Below are 19,703 nucleotides of genomic sequence, written 5' to 3' on the forward strand. Positions count from 1 at the left end.
TAAGTTGTATCAATCTCTTCTCGCATGCTGATTTAGCATCAAAATTTAGGCTCTTTATATCCCAATATGCTCGGTGCTCTAGCTCAACGGGAAGATGGCAAGCCTTACCATACACCAATCGATATGGGGTTGTACCAATTGGTGTTTTGAATGCCATTTAGGTACGCACATAATGCATCATCAATTTTCATCGACCAATCTTTTCTTGTCCTTGCAACAGTTTTTTCTAAGATAGATTTAATTTCTCGATTTGACACCCTGACTTGACCACTAGTCTATGGGTGATAACCAATACCAATTCTATGTCGCACTCCATACTTCTTCAACATTGCTTCAAATCAATGCTCCAAGAAATGGGTCCCCCTGTCACTAATCAACACACGTGGTAAACTGAAATGAGGGAAGATAACTTTCTTGAAAAACTTACTTACCACACGAGCATCATTGGTTGGAGTAGCAATTGCTTCTAACAACTTTGAGACATAGTCAACAACCACTAAAATGTATCAATTTCCATTAGAAGAAGGGAGTGGTCCCATGAAATCTATCCCCCACACGTCAAACAACTCGACCTCGAGTATGTTGTTGAGTGGCATCTCGTTTTTCCTTGAAATGTTTCCGATATGTTGAAACGTTGACATGTGAGTACACGTCTTTGAACAAAGTTGGCCAATAGAAGCCAAATTGTAAAATCTTTGTGGCCATTTTTGTAGGACCTGCATGTCCACCACAAGGTAAGTCATGGCAATGTGAAATAATGATTCTTACCTCAACTTCTAGGACGCATCATCTAATCATACCATATGCACATAGCCTATAAAGGAATGGATCATCCCAAAAATGTCGCTTGGCCTCGTAAAATAATTTCTTCTTTTGTTGAGACGAGTAGCCGTGAGGCAATACCCCGTGGACAAGAAATTAGATACATCAACATACCAAGGTGATTCAATTTGATAAAGATCTAATAAATGTTCACCGGGGAAAGAATCATCAAAGGGGAGATCATCCCCATCCCACTTATCGAGTAGGATGCGAGAAAGATGGTCTGCGACGACATTCTTAGTCCCCTTTGTGTCCCTTATTTTGATGTCATAATCTTTAAATTGAAGGACCTATCGAATCAAACGCGGCTTGGCGTGAATTTAAATCATTAAATATTTCAATGCAGTGTGATATGTGTGAATTATCACCTTCGAACCAACAAGGTAGAAGTGAAACTTGTCTATTGCATAAATTACTACTAGCATCTCTTTTTTAGTTGTGGCATAATTCATTTGAGCAGAATCAAGAGTTTTACTAGAGTAATAAATAGCGTGAAGTTTTCTATCCTTTTGTTTCCCCAAGACGGCCCCTACCGCATAGTCACTGGCATCACACATAATCTCAAATGGTAGGGTCTTGTCCGGGGGTTTCATAACAGGAGCGGAGATCAAAGCTTCCTTCAACCTATTAAAAGCCTTAAGACAAGCATCAGTAAATACAAATTGGGCATCCTTAGCCAAAATTTCAGTTAGAGGTCGAGCGATTTTCGAAAAAATCATTAATAAATCGTCTATAAAATCCTGTATGACCAAGAAAGCTCCGAACTCCTGTATGACCAACAAGGTAGAAGTGAAACTTGTCTATTGCATAAATTACTACTAGCATCTCTTTTTTAGTTGTGGCATAATTCATTTGAGCATAATCAAGAGTTTTACTAGAGTAATAAATAGCGTGAAGTTTTCTATCCTTTCGTTTCCCCAAGACGACCCCTACCGCATAGTCACTGGCATCACACATAATCTCAAATGGTAGGGTCTTGTCCGGGGGTTGCATAACAGGAGCGGAGATCAAAGCTTCCTTCAACCTATTAAAAGCCTCAAGACAAGCATCAGTAAATACAAATGGGGCATCCTTAGCCAAAATTTCAGTTAGAGGTCGAGCGATTTTCAAAAAAATCATTAATAAATCGTCTATAAAATCCTGTATGACCAAGAAAGCTCCGAACTCCTTTTACAGAATTAGGAGGGGGTAGGCGCTCAATGACCTCTATATTTGCTTTATCAACCTCAATACCCTTATGTGATACCACATGGCCTAGAACAACTCCTTGTTGTACCATAAAATGGCATTTTTCCCAGTTCAAAATTAAATTGACTTCCTTACATCTATGGAGCACCTTTTCCAAATTTTCAAGACATAAATCAAAAGATGTTCCATAGACAGAAAAGTCATCCATGAAAACTTCCGTTGAATTTTCAATAAGACCTGAAAAAATTGCTATCATATAAAGTTGGAACGTGGCTGGAGCATTACATAAACCAAATGGCATTCTTCAATAGGCGAAGGTGTCATAAGGATATGTGAAAGTAGTCTTTTCCTTATCACATGGACGAATGGGAATTTGAAAGAAACCAGAATATCCGTCCAAGTAGCAGAAAAAGGAATGCTTAGCCAAACGTTCAAGAATCTGATCAATAAAGGGAAGGAGAAAAGGGTCCTTTCAGGTGGCCTTATTCAACCTCCTATAATCAATACACATTCGCCAACCTGTAGCAATTCTATTAGCGATTGGCTCACCCTTGTCATTCTTGACAACGGTCATACCCCCTTTACGTAGAACTACTTGTACAGGGCTAACCCACTTACTATCTGAGATAGGGTAGATTATTTCTATAGCAAGCAATTTAAGAACCTATTTTTAACTACCTCCATTATATTTGGATTACGTCGTCGTAGAGATTCTATGGAGGAGGTATGATCGTCCTCAAGAATTATCTTATGCATACAAAATGAAGGATTAGTACCTTTAATATCATTAATGGTGTACCCAATACTACTTTTATATTTTCTCAAAACAGTGAGTGGTTACTCAAATTTCGTGTCATTAAGCTCAGCATTAACAATAACAAGATATGTATTATTAGGACCAAGATATGCATATTTAAGAGTAGAGGGAAGGGGTTTTAACTCTACCTCGGGAGGCGTAATACTATCCCCAACACTCGATGCACTAAGGACTTCCTTCACTAGAGCGGTGGTTGGATTGACTTTTCCTTCCTCAAGTAGCCGTGTGCACTCCCTTGTTTCCCAATCTTCCTCATTGGTACTTTCCACCAACACCGTTTCAAGTGCATCATCCGTTTTAATCAAGGGAAGTTGCTCACGTTCCAAATCATCAAGGACATCCACTTGACAAATAGTCTCTCCCATTGAAGGATTTCACATAGCATTCAATAGTGAATACTCCATTTTCTCATCGCCAACCTCAAAAGTGATTTTACCATTCTTCATATTAATAATTGCACCTCCAGTGGCTAAGAATGGTCTACCAAGAATGATGGGGACATGTGCATCCTCTTTTATCTCCATCACAACGAAGTCGCACGGGATAAAGAATTTTCCCACATGAAGAGGAACATCTTCAAGTTTACCCAAAGGAAATTTAATCGACCTATCCGCAAGGTGTAGAAATATGCGCATAGGCTTTAGTTCACCAATTTGAAGTTTCTTGCAAATAGAGAGCGGCATGAGACTCACACTTGCACCAAGATCACATAGTGCCTTGTTAATCTCTATATCCCCAAGCTTCATTGGAATTGAGTAGCTAATCGGATCGCCTACTTTCTTAGGAAGTGTATTTTGTAAAATAGCACTACACACTGCATTCAACGCAACCGTAGCATTCTCCTCTATCTTCTTATTGTCAGAGAGCATATCCTTTAAAATTTTTACATAAGATGACATCTCGGATATTGTATCTAAGAATGGAATGTTGATGTGAAGCTTTTTCAAAATGTCAAGACATTTTCCATACTTTTTCTCCAACTTAGCTTGAGCCAACCTTTGCGGGAAAGGAACTTATGGCACATATGGAGCAAGCGGTGGTGGAGTTGATACCTTTGGCTCTTCCTCAATCACACTACCATCAACCAACTTCTCTTTTATGACTACCTTTTCAACAAACTTCTTTGATGGCTCCCTCATGGGAGGATCTTCCAACTACTTTCCACTACTCAAAGTTACAACATTCATATGCCCCTTTGGTGGTTGCTCTGTTTGACCCAAAAAGGCGCCCGGAGTCTTCAAATATTGGCCAATTTGATGAGCAAGTTGAATTATTTTATTTTCCATGAGCTTGTAGTTGTTGGATGTTGTTATTTGTTGTGGTAACAAAGTTCTCCATCATTAACTCAGGTTATATTTTTGTGGAGGTGGTTGCATAGGTTGTTGCACAAGTTGTTGGACTAGAGGTGGTCTTTCTTGGAAACCAGGTGGTGTATTATAATTGTTGTTTTGAGGTGGTGGTGGAGGTGGATTTGGTTGAGTTTTGGTATTCTTGTAAGAGAAATTTGGATGATGTTTCCAATATTCATTATATGTGTTTGAATGAGGGTCATATGGCCTTTTGGGATTTGTAGTGTATAATGCATTGGCTTCCTCGATCGACATCTCATTTGAATTTTGTGGACAATCAGGTGCAATGTGATCTTGTACATTACACATACATTTGACAAGTTTCGGGTGAGCCATAAGAAGATCTTGCTTGAAGCTTGTCTACCTTACTTGTCAATGCCTGCACAAAACTAGTTAAAAGGGTTAGAGAAACAACATCATGCATACCTCCCTTTTTAGCATTTCGTCGTCCTCCTGGATGGTAGTTATTATTTGCCGGCATCTTTTCAATCAAATCCTTTGCCTAAGTAGGATTCTTTGTCATGATAGAACCTCCAGACGCATCATCAATATATATGCGAAATTCATGGGTCAAACCATTGTAGAATGTATGGATTAGCATCCACTTAGGTTTACCATTGTAAGGAAATTGTCTCTGTATTCGCCAAAACCTTCTCCAAGCTTCATGCAGAGACTCATCATCAGATAAATGAAAAGTAGTGATTTCGTTCCTCAGTCTTGCAGTCTTCTCTTGCCCCATGAATTTAACAAGAAAGGCCTTGTCCCACGTAACAAAGGAACAAGTACCTTCATCTCGTAACCATTCCTTTTCCCTATGCCGTAGTGAGAAAGAAAAAAGGCAAAGTTGAATAGCATCATCAGTGACACTGTTGAGCTTCATATAATCACACTTAGGATTTTGCAAGATTCTTGGAGGACTTGGTCCAATAACAACTCTTTTGATGGGGAGTTTTCCAATGGCCAAAAATTTGATTCTTTGGAGCAGTTGAAAGATGAACTGAAAACTTATTCCATTGCTATGAATCATTCATTTAAAGTATTGGAGAGTGAGCCCACCAAATATGTAGTTGTGTGTAAAAGAAAGATTCAGTGTAAATTTGCTTGGAGGATGCGTGCAATCAAGGATCCTTGTCTGTCTACTTTCAAAATTGTTATATATAATGGCCCCCATGCAAGCAACTGTGTTGGTGACATCAATTCGATAGATCATCGTCTCATCACCTCTGATTAATTGTGCAATATCATAAGAGATCTTATTCGTGTCGATCCTTCTTTAAAAATTCGATTGATAATGCAAGTTGTGAAGGATAGGTTTCATTATACCATCACCTACAAGAGAGCATGTTAGCAAAACAAAAGGCAATTGCAAGCATTTTTTGTGACTGGGAGAAATCCTATGAAGATTTACCCAAGTTCATGCAAGCATTGAAAGAGTCTAATCCAGCAACTGTGGTGGAATGGTGTACAATACCTTACAACGAAGATCCTATGGTTCATATCTTTTTTTCGAGTGTTTTGGGCATTTAAGCCTTCAATCGATGTTTTAAACATTGTCGCCCCCTTATCACTATATATGGTTCTTATTTATATGGGAAGTATAAGGGTATATTACTCATAGCCATGGGTACAGATGCCAATTTCCAGTTGTTCCCACTAGCATTTGCTATTGTTGAAGAAGAAAACAATGATAGTTGGGGGTGGTTTTTGAAGTACATTTGACATGTAGTCACTTAGAGGGAAGGGTTATGTCTTATCTGATAGACATAAGGGTATATTGGCTACAATGAATGAAGTTGGTGGGGGTTGGGAGGAGCCACTATCCCACAATAGATATTGTATTCGCTACCTTGTATCTAATGTCAACACTAAGTTCAAGAATGCTTATGTGAAGAACCTTTTTTGAAAAGCTACAGATGCTCGACAAAAAAAAAAAAGTTTGACTATTACTTGAACAAAATTGGTGAATTGAACGTTGAAGCTCGTCGATACTTGATGGATATATCAATTACACCGATGATGCTACTATCCGCAGATATAGTAGATCCTACATTTTAGCACTGATGGAATCTATTATTTTTGCCGAAAAGAGTGGCGATGCAGTACAAATTATTTATATTACCTACCATTACTACGTGACTTGGATCATGTTGATAGGTACATTTGGGATAGTGCGAAACTTGCTTCTTTGTATCGACAACTGTGTCAAGAAGCTCATAAAGGGGTCCGTGAGGTAGGAGGTGCACTAATACTTTTGCAATTATGGTCGTGAGAGCACATTCACATAGGTTGCCCACAAATTTCTAGGGTCCGAGATCCTCCTCAAGAGGACCCGGAGCATCCTCTTTAGGATGATTCATGTATTATTGGCTCTCAACATCAGCATGGAGTTGATCCTTTAGCATGCAGGTAGCCACAATTTCTGCATTTTAATACTTCCTAAAAATATTTAATTTTAATACTTTGGACTTTTAGTAGCAATTTTATCAATTAATCAATGTTAGTTGGCTTCGTGTTTACCTTTCCTATGGGCATAAAACTATTGGACTCTCTTACTACTGGGACGCACTTGACCATAAAAAAGATACTCAGGTATTAATATTTTTTTTAAGTTTAATGATTTTAATACATATTGTTTGTTGGTTAGTTGGTTGTGTGTTGTTCTTAGTGAATTCCCCTATATTATTAGTGATCATGTTAGTGATGTATATTAGGGTAAGCTAACTCTACAAGATACTGATTTTACTTCTTTTATTAAAGTTGATTAACTAATCATTCTGGTCTGATGTTTCCAATTGATATTCATTTAGTGGTACATTGCAAAATCTCTGATGTATGTTGTGACTACGAGTCTGTGACAGAAAATTCTTGGTGTTTTAGATTAAGTCCCGTCTTCTTGTTTTTGTCCATCTGAAACCAACTTTATGTCGTTTTCTGTCTTTCAGGCAGTGATCTGATGTTTCCAATTGATATTCATTTAGTGGTACATTATTATTTGTGGTTAGCTAGGTATATATATTTATGGTGGCAGTCTAATTGATCATTATAGTTTGTGGTTGTTTTGTTTTCTTTTAATGTAGATGACTTGGCAGCCATATACCGAGACGGTACTTGAGTTATTACCCGACATATGTCGATTTGACAGACATGTATGGCACTCAGTTACTTCATTGATTTGCTTTGACATTGTCGAGTACCACCACCTAGATCGATTTCTGCGCCAATTTTGAATGGAACAGACAATTCCTAGTACTTGTGACACGAGAGTTGCTCTTCATCGTGTGGATCGTCGGGGCAAAAACAAGAACTATGAGGCCTTGCATCATACATATGTGAAGGAGTGGGGTCGTCGTGAGAGCACGATTGTCATGGGCACCCCCTTCACAGGTCGTGAGATCATGGAGTATTATATGGCGTGGTATTATTGCATCACGAGACTCCTCATTACTACGCCCCTCCACCCATTACCAACCATCGTACTCTGACATTTTTTTGGTAATAATATAGCCTCCTTTCACCGCTTTTTCTTTTACATATAATAAATTTTATTAATGAATAGTTGATTTTAATATTATTATGCCTAATTTTAAATTATTATTTTTTTGGTCTTTTTTAGTCACATGTATTAGCTGATGTTGTAAGAAGATGCACTCAAATTATGGAGTCTGCTCGTGAGTTGTCGCCAGAGTTGGCCCTTTTCTTTACTATGGATATGTTACGTAATTTGAGTTCATCTTGCATTGAAACCTTATCCAAGTTGGCCAAGCACACATCCTGCAACAATATGATTTATTTACGTCTCAATCTACACTCAACACGTCCACATCACATATAAGCATATCCCCTCGACCAATGAGACCACCCACTCACCATACCCCCACAAACTAGTGCTTTTCAACCACCACATACATTGTTCACCTAAGCTTCCTCCTTCTACCACTACTATTCCATCTTCTAGCATTCCTCGTCCTACTATTACTTATTGTAGGGAATATTTCAAGCATCCCACACTTGAGTCCCACTGTGATCATATACTTAAGCATGGTGGCATCCAATAAGGGAAGAAAGCTAGAGTAAAAGAGTCGCCAACAAGTTTTAGGAACTTGTAAACCGTTCACAGGGTGAAGGTTACACCCCTTTACACCTTTATGATCCATAAGATCGCTAAATCCATAGTGGTCTGGAACTGTAGACACCCATTTGTGTCTCCCCAAAACCAAACCCAGTGATGAGTACCTTTCGCGTCGAATCATAATCGAATGAAGTGAAAGTGTGGAAAGTCTAGTGTTGCGAAAAGTTTTAATTTCTTTTCTCTTCTCTCTGTTTTTGAAAACTTATTTTAAGAAAACAGCCAATCCAGTTTGGTTGGTCCATGATATAGGTCCAATAGTAGTGTAGTTGGATGGGGCTTGACAAGAGATTTCCAACGATATATTATAAGCCCAATTCCGATGAATATTGAGGAAGTTATGGCAAATTAAAACTGGGCCCGTTTTGAGCCTTATATGCACCCCAACAATCTAGGGGAGAGACTAATATAGATTTATCATTCCTAATTCAATTAGGAATGGTTTTAGTCTTCTAGATTCTTCTAGAAGGTTCTTTTCATTCCTAATTCAATTAGCATTGATAAATTGACTTTTGTTGACTTTTTAGAGTTTTAATTAAAATCAAAGAGTATTTTTGAGGGAAATATGATTTTATCCTCCTGTATGGCAATTTTTATCTGATTTTAAGAAAACGCGTGAATTTCCAAATCAGCGCCAAACGCCAGCTATAGCGCTTGGCGCCTGGCGCCAATAGCCAGCGTTGGCGCTAATTCAGTTTTACGTGCGCCAAAACTCTGTTTTGATATTTTATCTTTTTGGCTGATTTTCTTTATAAATAACGTCCTAAAAGCTCCGTTTTAGATAACCAATTTTTTTCTATGATTCACCAACTCTCATCAAGATTCTCTTGATTGCTCTCTCTCTCTCTCTCTTTTTCTAAACTAGCTTCTCTCAAATATAAAAATTCCGCATTCATTAGACTTAGATACACCTAGCCATATTCGAAGTTGCCTTCGCCCTAGACGTGAAAGGTTTAATTTCTGAGGTTTTGGTCCCAAATCTCTCTTTCAATTATTTAATTGTTTTGATTATTATTTTCCTTGAAGTTACTAACGTGTGTATTTTGTTATCAGAACGAGATACGAGGCATCAAAGTAAGTACTTTGATGGTTTTTATTGATGTTATGATATAGAGCTCAAGCTTAGGTTGTTATTATGATTCCTAGTATCATGTCTAGGGTAACTTTAATGTTAAGTATGATTAAAAGTATGATGCCTTTTATGTTCTTCTTAATATTCATAATAGTATCATATTAGGGTTAAAGATTTGATTTTTATTGTTTAGTGACATGCTAGGGTTTGTTATTAATCTTGTTAGTATCATGCCTAGGATCTTGCTATTATTATGCTTTAACATGAATATTATGATTATGATTATTCTAATTATTATTATGATGATTATTGTTATAATTATTATTATGTTTTTGATTATTTTGATTATGATTATTATGTTGCTTGATATTTATTGTTATTGATTTATCACACCTTTTATGCGTGTTTAAAGGGAATTTATACTTGTAATCACGCTTAATAAGATACTTAATAATATTGTTTAGGGTTAATATGATTATAATTCAAGTGATCGCCAATAATAGGTTTGTTTGTGCATTAATATTCAACCAACATAGATAAACAGGTTTGGGTTAAACCTATTGCTTGTATGTTAGTCAAAAAGCGCACATGAATACGATCAGAATAAAGTAGAGGCATATTATTAGGGCAGGTTCAATCTCTTTTAGGTTGGATTTGTACCTTCATCCCCAAACCCTATTTGGTTCAAGACCTTATAGAGTTGACGATCTCTTGGATCGTTAAGGGGTGTAACCTTCACCCTGTGAACGGTTTACAAGTTCCTTAAAAAAACTTATTGGCGACTCTTTTGCTCTATCTTCTTCCCTTTTGGACGCCTGTAGACACCTAAAAATGTCTCCCCAAAACTAAATCCGATGATGAACAACCTTTCACCGCCATTATTGGTTGGGTTGAGTATTTAATCTTGGAGTGCTTAAATCCATATTTCCATTTCATAAAACAACCCAAATTCTAGCCCATTTTCCCAAACCATAACTTATTTTCCTCTTTTCGTGTCTTTAAACCCAAAATAATTCATTTCGTGTCCTTTAAAATCAATCATTACGTGTCCTTTTTATAAAAACGTTTAATCCAGTTTATTTTTGTCCATAATATGGGTCCAATTATTAAATATTTGTATGGGGATTTAAAAAAGCTTTCCAACGATATATTATAAGCCCAAATCCGAGTTATAACGAATAAGTTATGGCCAAAATATTAAACTAGCCCAAACCAAACCTAAGCCCACCTTGCCTACGACCCAATGATCATGTGGAGGGTCCAAATTATTTAATCTCATTCCTAAACCAATTAGGATTAATTAGAAGCTTCTATAAGTTTCTAAAAGATCTTAATTATCCTTTTTGAAAGATAAGATTAAAGAGTTCGAAATTGAATAAAACTTTTCTTTTTGAAAATCCTATTCTATTATTCGAATTGAAAGACATTCAAAGATAGACAGATATTATTTTTGTGACTCATATTTTTAATCCAAATTTATATGGTTGGATAGCCCTTGAAATTATCTTTCCAATGATATATTATAATATCAATTCCGAGCTATAACGGAAAAGATATGAATAAAATGCCAAACTCTATCCAAAACTGACACTGTCTCACTATTTTAGCCATATCTTTTATTCTACAAAATATTTTAATCTGATTCTAATTGGGTTAGAAATTAGACTTCAAGAGCTTTCCAACGATATCTTATTCATCTTATTCAAATTTCTGAATCAAAAGATATGATAAAAACAAAAACCGCAAAAACTGTTGTCTATCGAGTTTTATTCCGATTTAATTCGGATCTTATCTTTTCTTGATTCTTCGACCTTCTTTTTTTCTCTATAAATAGAGGTCATATATCCCTTTTTCCAATCATCAATAATTTGTATCATCAAATCATTCTCTTCTCCCTCTTTATCCTAAACACTAGCCACCCTATTCTCTCATAATACTTCCCCTAAGCGCTCCAAGGAGTCCATACAATACCTGAAGTTCTATACTTAAACCAAGGCGTGAAAGTTTTAATTAACTGAGGGTTTGGACCAAATCAACTCTACTTTTATTTAATTTAATTTAATTTTCATTTGCTTTATATTTTTATTGAAGTAACTAACAGTTTATTCATGATGTAGCAATTTAAAGGAACGCGCGGAATGTGAGTAATTAATTAATTTAATTACTCTTATTTTATTTTAATATTGCTAGCATCATGATTAGGTTATTTTATATTTGATTTGACTAATGCTATTATTGTTAAATTGCTTCCAATATTAATGTTTGTTCTATTATTTATTATTATGATCACTATATTGCATGTTTAAAGGGAATATGTAATTGAAAACCACGCCTAATAAGATAATTTGGACAACCGGTTTAATCTTGTTATTAAATCAAGTGATCACAAATATTTTATAATTATATGTTGCATTAATGTTCAACCAATTTAGCATAATTATAGTTTGGAGCAAATTGAATATTTTGTTTGTATGCCTTTGAGATCGCAGGAATCACTTTTCACTATAAGAATCGAGTAGAGGCCAATACGGGCGAATGTGACTCCATGACTCACTTCGTACCATCATCCCATATCCTCCTTTCGTGGTTCCGAACCATATGGAGTTAGTAATCTCATGGATTATGAATGGGGTGTAACCTTCACGGGTCAATCGTTGTTGCCTATCGTTGTCCCTTATCGTGGTTGCCTTTTTATGATCCGTGAACGGTTACAAGTTCCTTAAAAACTTGTTGGCGGCTCCCTACTTTCCTTGTCCCTAATCGTATATGTCAATTCCCACTTCCTATGAGTGCCAAGCATATTCACCACATGCTTTTAACGTAGGCGCACTTCAAACGACGCCTACAACGCCACCGTACTTTAGTGTATGATCACAGTGGGGTTTAAGCTAGGGGATTAACGCTTGAAATATTCCCTACAGGAACCATGACTGGATATTCGGGGATGAAGGTACAAATCCAACCTAAAAGAGATTGAAATTCCCCTAATAATAATAGGCCTGTACTTTATTCTTCTCATATTAATGTATGCTTTTTGACTAACATACAATCAATAGGTTAACCCTAAACCTGTTTAATCTGTGTTGGTTGAATATTAATGCACAAACAAAATCTATTATTGGCGATTACTTGAATTATAATCAAATTAGCCTAAACAAGATTATTAATTATCTTATTAATCGTGATTACAATTACAAATTCCCTTTAAACATGCATAAAAGGCGTGATCAAGCAATAACAATAATACGAGTAATAAATATCAAGCAACACAATTATAATCATCATCATCGTAATAATATTTTCAATAAAGCATAATAAAAATAAGATCCTAGGCATGATACTAACAAGATTAATCACAAATCCTAGCATGTCACTAAGCATTAAAGATCAAAGCTTTATCCCTAACATGATACTAACATGATAGAAGGAAAGAATAAGAATCATCCCATAGAAACATACATGATAGTAACTTCAAGGAAAATATAAAATCAAGCTTGTTTAGCATTGTTTTTTGTTTTTCAGTTTTTGGTTTTTATAAAACTAATAACCAAAAACAGAAAACAAGAAAAAGGTGTTTCTACTTTTCTGTTGTCAGTTTTCTATATTATCATGATTTCAATGGGTTTGTCTAATTTTTGTTTTATTATTACATATATCATATGAGTTTGAAAACCAAAAAACCAAAAAACAGAAAACCACAACGATGCCAAACGAACCCTGAAATAAAGATTTGGGACCAAACCCTCATAAATTATCAACCTTTCATGTCTAGGACGAAGGCAACTTCGAACTTGGATAGGTGTGTCTAGAACTAATGTATGCGGAATTTTGTATAAGGGAAGGTTTAGAAAAATAATAGAGAGCGAGAATAAGCTTCTAGCCTTAGAGAAAGAATAGAGATTGATGGTTGTGAATGAAAAAAAAGGGGAGATACAACCCCTATTTATAGAAAAATGGTTCAGAAACCGATCGAAAAGAAATCAAGTCCCATTCGGAATAAAATATCTCTTGTCGCGAACAACAGGAGTTAGCGCTAGATGACAGGCACCAGCACGAGGCGACAGCTATTAGCGCCAAGCGATAGCTATTAGTACCAGGCGACAGGCTTGTCGTCTTGTGCTAAGTCAGAAATAAAACGCTCTTTACACGCGGAATCCTCCTCTTAATATGATTAAGCAGAAAATTCCGCGTTCATCAAATTAAAATCAGGTTTATCATAAAACACTTATTTTATTCCAAATAAAACTATTTAAAATATAATTATCAATCCTAATTTCACTAGAATTTAAAAGAACCTTCTAGATTTTCTAGAAGATTAAAATCAATCCTAATAAATTTAGGAATAATAATTAATAGGCCCTCCTCTAGGTCATTGGGCCACAAAGAAAATTCATTTCGAGCCCAATTTAGTTCTTAGACCATAACTACCTCATTATTCATTGGAATTGGGCTTATAAATATCGTAAAAAAGCTCTTTTTGATCCCGATCCAACTACACTATTATTATACCCTTATCATGGACCAAACTAAATTGGACTGGCTATTTCCATAAATAGAGCATAAAAAGGAACATTTAAAAAAAAGATATATTTTAATAAAAACAACCACATCACTAGACTTTTCACACTTTCACTTCGTTCGATAGTCAAATAACGTCAAAGCTATTCATCACTGGGTTTGGTTTTAAGGACACGTTTGGGTGTCTACAGTATTCCATCTACTTCTAGTTGATGAGTGACATTTATGTCACTCTTAGGGAGTAGTTTTAGAGTCTTTTTCGTGTTTATTTTATCTTATTTTCTCTTTCTTTCTCTTGTTTTCTCTTTAATAAAGTTTCTTGTTTATTTGGTAGTTTTGGAGCTTTTTAGTTTATTTTCTTTATTTTATTAGCTTTAGTTTATTTTCGTATTTTATTTTACTTTAATTGCTTGTTTAGTTTTTTTTTGTCTTTATTAGTTTTAGCTTTATTTCTCTTATTTCTATTTTACTTTTATTTATTTTAATTAGTTTGGAGTGTTCTTCACATTTTATTTGTTTGTGCTTTATTTAATTTTGTTAGATTTAGTTTTAATTCTCTCATTTCCTATTTTAGTTTATTTAGTTTTATTTTATTTATTTCATTCCTTTTTGTCTTGATTTCCCCTCGTGTTTTTGGTTGTAGGTGTCCCGGGTTTCAAGGCCATGTCCGTGTTCGGAGGTCCAAGGTTCGAGGCGCAAAACTTGAGCCAACCCAAGCTGCTGCCTCCTATCCTTCACCCCATCTCTCTTAACCTCCACCACACCAGCACCACAGCCAATCCACTCCCCTGCTTCATCCCTGCTCCACCAACACCAACAGCAACACAACCAACCACCTGACCACATCACAGTAGCTCCCTCGACCAGCCACACCCCTCACAGCTGCAGCAACCAATACACCACCTGACCACCTTCACGTGCAGCCCTAACCCCAAAACCAGAGCAGCCCGCAACACCACCAACAGCCACAACAACCATACCTCCAGCAATCACCCCACAACGCCACCAGTCCAACCTTCAACCACCAATTACCACCAGCCGCACCTGACCACCGCAATCACCCCGCATCACAACCAGCACCCACAAACCGCACCCTGCTGCCACCAATCAACCACCAAACAAGCCAGCCACCGCAATCAACTTCCCTCAACCAATTACAGCAGCCCGCAATTCACCTCACAACAGCCTGCAATCACCCCGCAACACCACCTACACCACCATCACAAAACAACCACCAATTAAGCAACCAATCGACCCAAAATCAGAGCAAATAGCAAATTCTCAAGGTTCGAGCAAACCCATTGAGAAGTTCGGTCGAATTTCGAGTCAGAGACTTTGGGGGTTTTGTTATTCGAAGAGGAGTGATCGAACATACCCATGGTTCGACCGAACCAACCCCGTAGTTCGGTCGAACCAACCATCGGTTCGATCGAACCATTTCACGAGACGCGCACCTGATGTTTAATAAGATCGAACGGTTGATATTGAAGGTCGAAGCGAGGATAGCCATTGATGGTTGATGAACGGTGGTGATGGTGATGCGTTTCAATGGAGTATAGAGCAGCCATTAATTTGGAAGAAAAGGGGAATTGGGGTAGCTGATGTTTTGGGGGATTTTGGTTTTATTTTTCTTTTTCTTTTATTTTTATTTCTTTTCCTTTTCCTTTTCTTATTTTTTTTCTCTTTTGTTTTCTTTTCTCTTTTATTTTCTTTTTATTTCCTTTTCTATTTTTATTTTATTTCCTTCTTTTCTTTTTCTATTTTTCCTAGTTTTATTAGCTTAGTATAAATACCCAATTTTGGGGTAATTAGGAGAACATTCAATAACTATCTATTCTACTCTCTAATTAGTTTTAGGAGAGCTTCTTTATCTAGGTTTAGCTTAGGATTAGGGTAGTTTAGAGAGAGAAAGTGAGGGTTTCACCATTGTTGAACTTGGATTTTGAAGAAGAAATTGATCATCTTTTCTATAGATTTACATCTTCAATCAATGAGAATCTCTAACTCTCTCTCCTCTATTTTTATTGTTTTATTTTGATTATTATTTTTGTTGTTGGTATTGCTTGTTGATCATGTTGATTCTTGATTATTTGTTGATTAATCTTGTTATTATCATGATTAGTGAGTAATTTCTCCATTAAGGGGATGGTTGTGGTGTAGTTGGACCTTGAGCATGTTCTAGGGTTTAGAATTGATTTATTTGTGATTAAAGTCTTTATATGCTTGATATTCTTTAATCTTCTTGCAAGTGCACATTGTTGGTTGATTAAAGGTGAATCTTTGCTAACAAGAAACGGAAGTTGACTTAGTTAAGGTTCATTACTATCGATTGTTATTTAATAGTACCTCCTAGTATATGGTTCTAATGTGGAAACATAGAGGCTATGTTAGGAGAAGCCAATTGACCCCGGAAGGCGGCTAGATTGGATTCTTTATTTCGATATTCGAGCATGTTTAGTTCATAATTAATTCAATTTCTATGCCTTTGTTTATGTTCAAGTGAATGCTATACCTAAACCATTTCCCTTAATGTTTTATTCCTTGTTTTAGCATTTTTAGACTTTAGTTTATTTATCTCCTATTCCGGACTAGCTTAATTGTCGATAACATTTGGTGGTGTTTAATTGTTCTCTGTGATTCGACCCCTATGCTTTCCTTATACTCGTATTAGGTTTGTTTAGGTTGTATAAATTGTATTTGATCTAGGGATAGACAATTGACGACGCGTTTATTCCCTTGTCACTAGTATTACTGGCACTGCTACCATTTTTATCTCCTTGTCCTCACTCTACTATGTCTTCATTCACTACTCCAACAACTGCAACAGTTGCATCTCCGATCCTCCCTTGATTTAATTCAAATGAATATTGAACAATTTCTGAAGAGGATGAATTTTTAGGTTTTGGGAATGTATATTTTTTTGGTTTTTTGTAAAACAATTGCATAACATGGACGAGTAATGTACATATGAATTAAATTATGTTTTTGGATTGTGTTTATGAAATGCATGGAATTGTTTTGTTATTGCTTTTACAAGTATAACAGGTATAATGCAGGTTGGAAAAATTGCGTATATAAAGTTTGATTTAAACAAAATAGCGGTTTCTTTAAATATAAAACCGCTAATTCAATTAGCGATTTCTTATAGTAATATAAAACCGCTAATTAAGGACTTGTTTGGCATCATTTTTTGTTTTCAGTTTTCTGTTTTTTTGAAAACCAAAAACCAAAAACAGAAAACAAGAAAAAGGTGTTTCCACTTTTCTGTTGTCAGTTTTCAAAATTATCATGATTTTAATAAGTCTATATATTTTTTGATTCATTATGTGACATATATAATACACTTTTAAAAAACAAAAAACTAAAAAACAGAAAACCACAGCGATGCCAAACGAACCCTAAATTATAGGTTTCCTTTTAAACAGGCAAAAAAAAACATATATTTCAAGTTGATGACGTGGACGGTACGTCCGGAATTTTAATAAATTGTAGCGTATTTAGGGAATTTTGTTATCTTTAAATATTATTAACGGAATTCGCTCAAAACTATGTGACATTAATCAAAGTTAGGGAAAACTCAAATATAAATTTGACATAATATAACACATACAATAAATCACCATGTATCTATTTATTAAGAGTTTAATATTCATTTGAAACTTATAGCTCATAGTGTGATTGTAAAATCATATCATACAATATCAAAATAATGTAAGATATTACCAATACACATATACTTGTAATATAGGATTTGTCATATACAAAGACGCAATAATTTATCACAAAATATTGCTCAAATAATTCAACTTTAGATTAATTTTAAATATAATCCCAACTTTGAGGGGCATTCGCTCAAAATGATCCCAACCGGTCAATTAACCTGTAATAACAGGTTAGTATGACACGTGTCACCATTTAATTGGCTGAAAATAAAGTAAAAAAAAAAATCTTAAAACAAAAAGAAAATTAAAAAAAAAAAAAAGAAAACAAAAGTAAATAGCCCCCAACCCAGGCCACGGCCACCATTCCCACCACCCAGCCACAACCCTAACCAAAACCCCCACGACCCACGCACACATTGCCGACGCCTTGACATCCTCTTCCAGCGCCGGCGACTGCAACCTCGTCCCCTACCCATTGAACCCACCAATCGAAATCCACATATTCCCAACCCGAAACCCCTAACAACCCCTCCCCCACCACTTTAAACCCTAAATCTGTTTGTCTCCTACCCTCGAAACCCTGTCGTCCAGGGTTTCGAGGTTTTTAGAGGGCCAGATTTGGGGTTTAAAGTGGTGGGGGAGGGTTTTTGAGGTTTCGGGTTGTCATATGGTCGTTTTGGGTGGTGGTTCATCAAGTTAGGGTGAGGAGTGCGTCGATGCCAACATGAGGTGGAGTGTCTGGGCGCGGGGGGGGGGGGGGGGGGGGGGTTGGTGGCTGCCGGCATTAGGGGTGAAAGTTCGGTATTCGGTTTGGATTTTATACCAAACCGAATCCAAACCGAATTAATTCGGTTTCAGATTTATGAAACCGAATCCAAACCGAATTTGGATTCAATCCAATCCAATCCAAATCGAAATAATTCGGTTTTGGAAATTGAATCCAAACCGAACCGAATTTTTTTTGGGCTTGTTATTTTTGGCTTAAATATAGCCCAGTCCATAATAAGTTTCTTTTTAAAAAATTCAGTCCATAATAATATAATATGTCTTGAGGCTTGATATTGGCCAAATTTAGGAAATAAACATAATTAAAAAAAAAAAATTTGTTCAGCCATTAAAATTAAGTTACAAACATAAGAAAGGACTTAAAATTAAATAACAGTAAACATGGAAACTTCAAGCCTTCAATTAACTTGGCAGCTCCAAGCTCCTCAACTTCCTATACAACAACAAAAAAACCAAGAAAAATAACAAATTCAATCAAAAAACATATTACTATTACATGCAGGTTCCAAATGAACAAATCCATATATATATATAAAAAAAAAAGAAATTATAAAAATAAAATCAACTACAACATGCAAATCTAGGGGCTAAAAAATCCATAGAAAATCAATCATAATTTCCAATCAACTAGACCCAAATTAATCAACAACACTTCATGATTAATTAGGCCAAATTCGATCTCTTACCTTTGAGTGTTGTAGTGAGAGTAGAACGGCGGACGAGCGGTGGTAAGGGGCCCTGACTGACTGTTGCGGTTGTGAGGGAGGTGGTGGTGAGTGATGAAATTGACAAGGTGGTGGCGCGACGCGGATTTGAGGGAGTATGAAGTCTACAAACACCAGATCTGAAGAAAGGAACTAAGATTCGAACAAGGAGACACCGAAACTGAAGGAAAGAACTGAGATACGGTGGCCGGAGTGAGATACTGTGGTGAGATACGGTGGCCGGAGTGAGGTGATGAGGGAGGAAGTGAGGAAATGAAGGGTTTTGGTGAGGAAGTAGAGGAACTGAGGAATGAAGGTGGGCAAAAATCAGAAAAAATGAAGGAGGATATTAGGGTTTGCTATATATATGTAGGGGAATTGGGCTGGGAATCTATATGGGCTTAAACATTTCGGTTTGGATTTCGGTTTTCGGCTTTTTAGGATCCAAAACCAAATCCAAACCGAAATAATTTGGTTTCAGGTTTTTGGAACCGAATCCAAACCAAAAACCAAAAAAACCGATCCGAATTTCTAGTTCGGTTCGGTTTGGATCGGTTTTTGGTTTTTATCCAAACTACTTTCACCCCTAGCCAGCATGTGGTGGCAGGCTGGTAAGGTTGAGAGTGTATTGGTTGTGGGATTATTTTTTTTGTTTTTTT

General features: G+C 36.2%; 1 protein-coding gene across 1 annotated transcript; it reads right to left on the reverse strand.

The window, feature by feature from the left end:
* Positions 1-3,201: 3,201 nt before the first annotated feature.
* Positions 3,202-3,966, reverse strand: LOC145636818 (DNA damage-inducible protein 1-like). The gene is made up of 2 exons (XM_081688362.1): positions 3,880-3,966; positions 3,202-3,765 (listed from the first exon to the last, which is right to left on the reverse strand). Exons 1-2 carry the CDS (start codon positions 3,964-3,966, stop codon positions 3,202-3,204), a joined length of 651 nt encoding a protein of 216 aa, XP_081544488.1.
* Between the last annotated feature and the right edge of the window lie 15,737 nt (positions 3,967-19,703).

This window comes from Chenopodium album, chromosome 6 (genome assembly GCF_948465745.1).
Source record: "Chenopodium album chromosome 6, dcCheAlbu1.1, whole genome shotgun sequence".
NCBI lineage: Eukaryota > Viridiplantae > Streptophyta > Magnoliopsida > Caryophyllales > Amaranthaceae > Chenopodium > Chenopodium album.

Excerpts from the sequence above, each read along its gene's own strand:
- LOC145636818 (XM_081688362.1), bottom strand. The coding sequence starts at position 3,966 with ATGAGGGAGCCATCAAAGAAGTTTGTTGAAAAGGTAGTCATAAAAGAG. Across the intron at positions 3,766-3,879 it reads TGATTGAGGAAGAGCCAAAG|CTTCACATCAACATTCCATT; the intron begins GTATCAACTCCA and ends ATTTTGAAAAAG.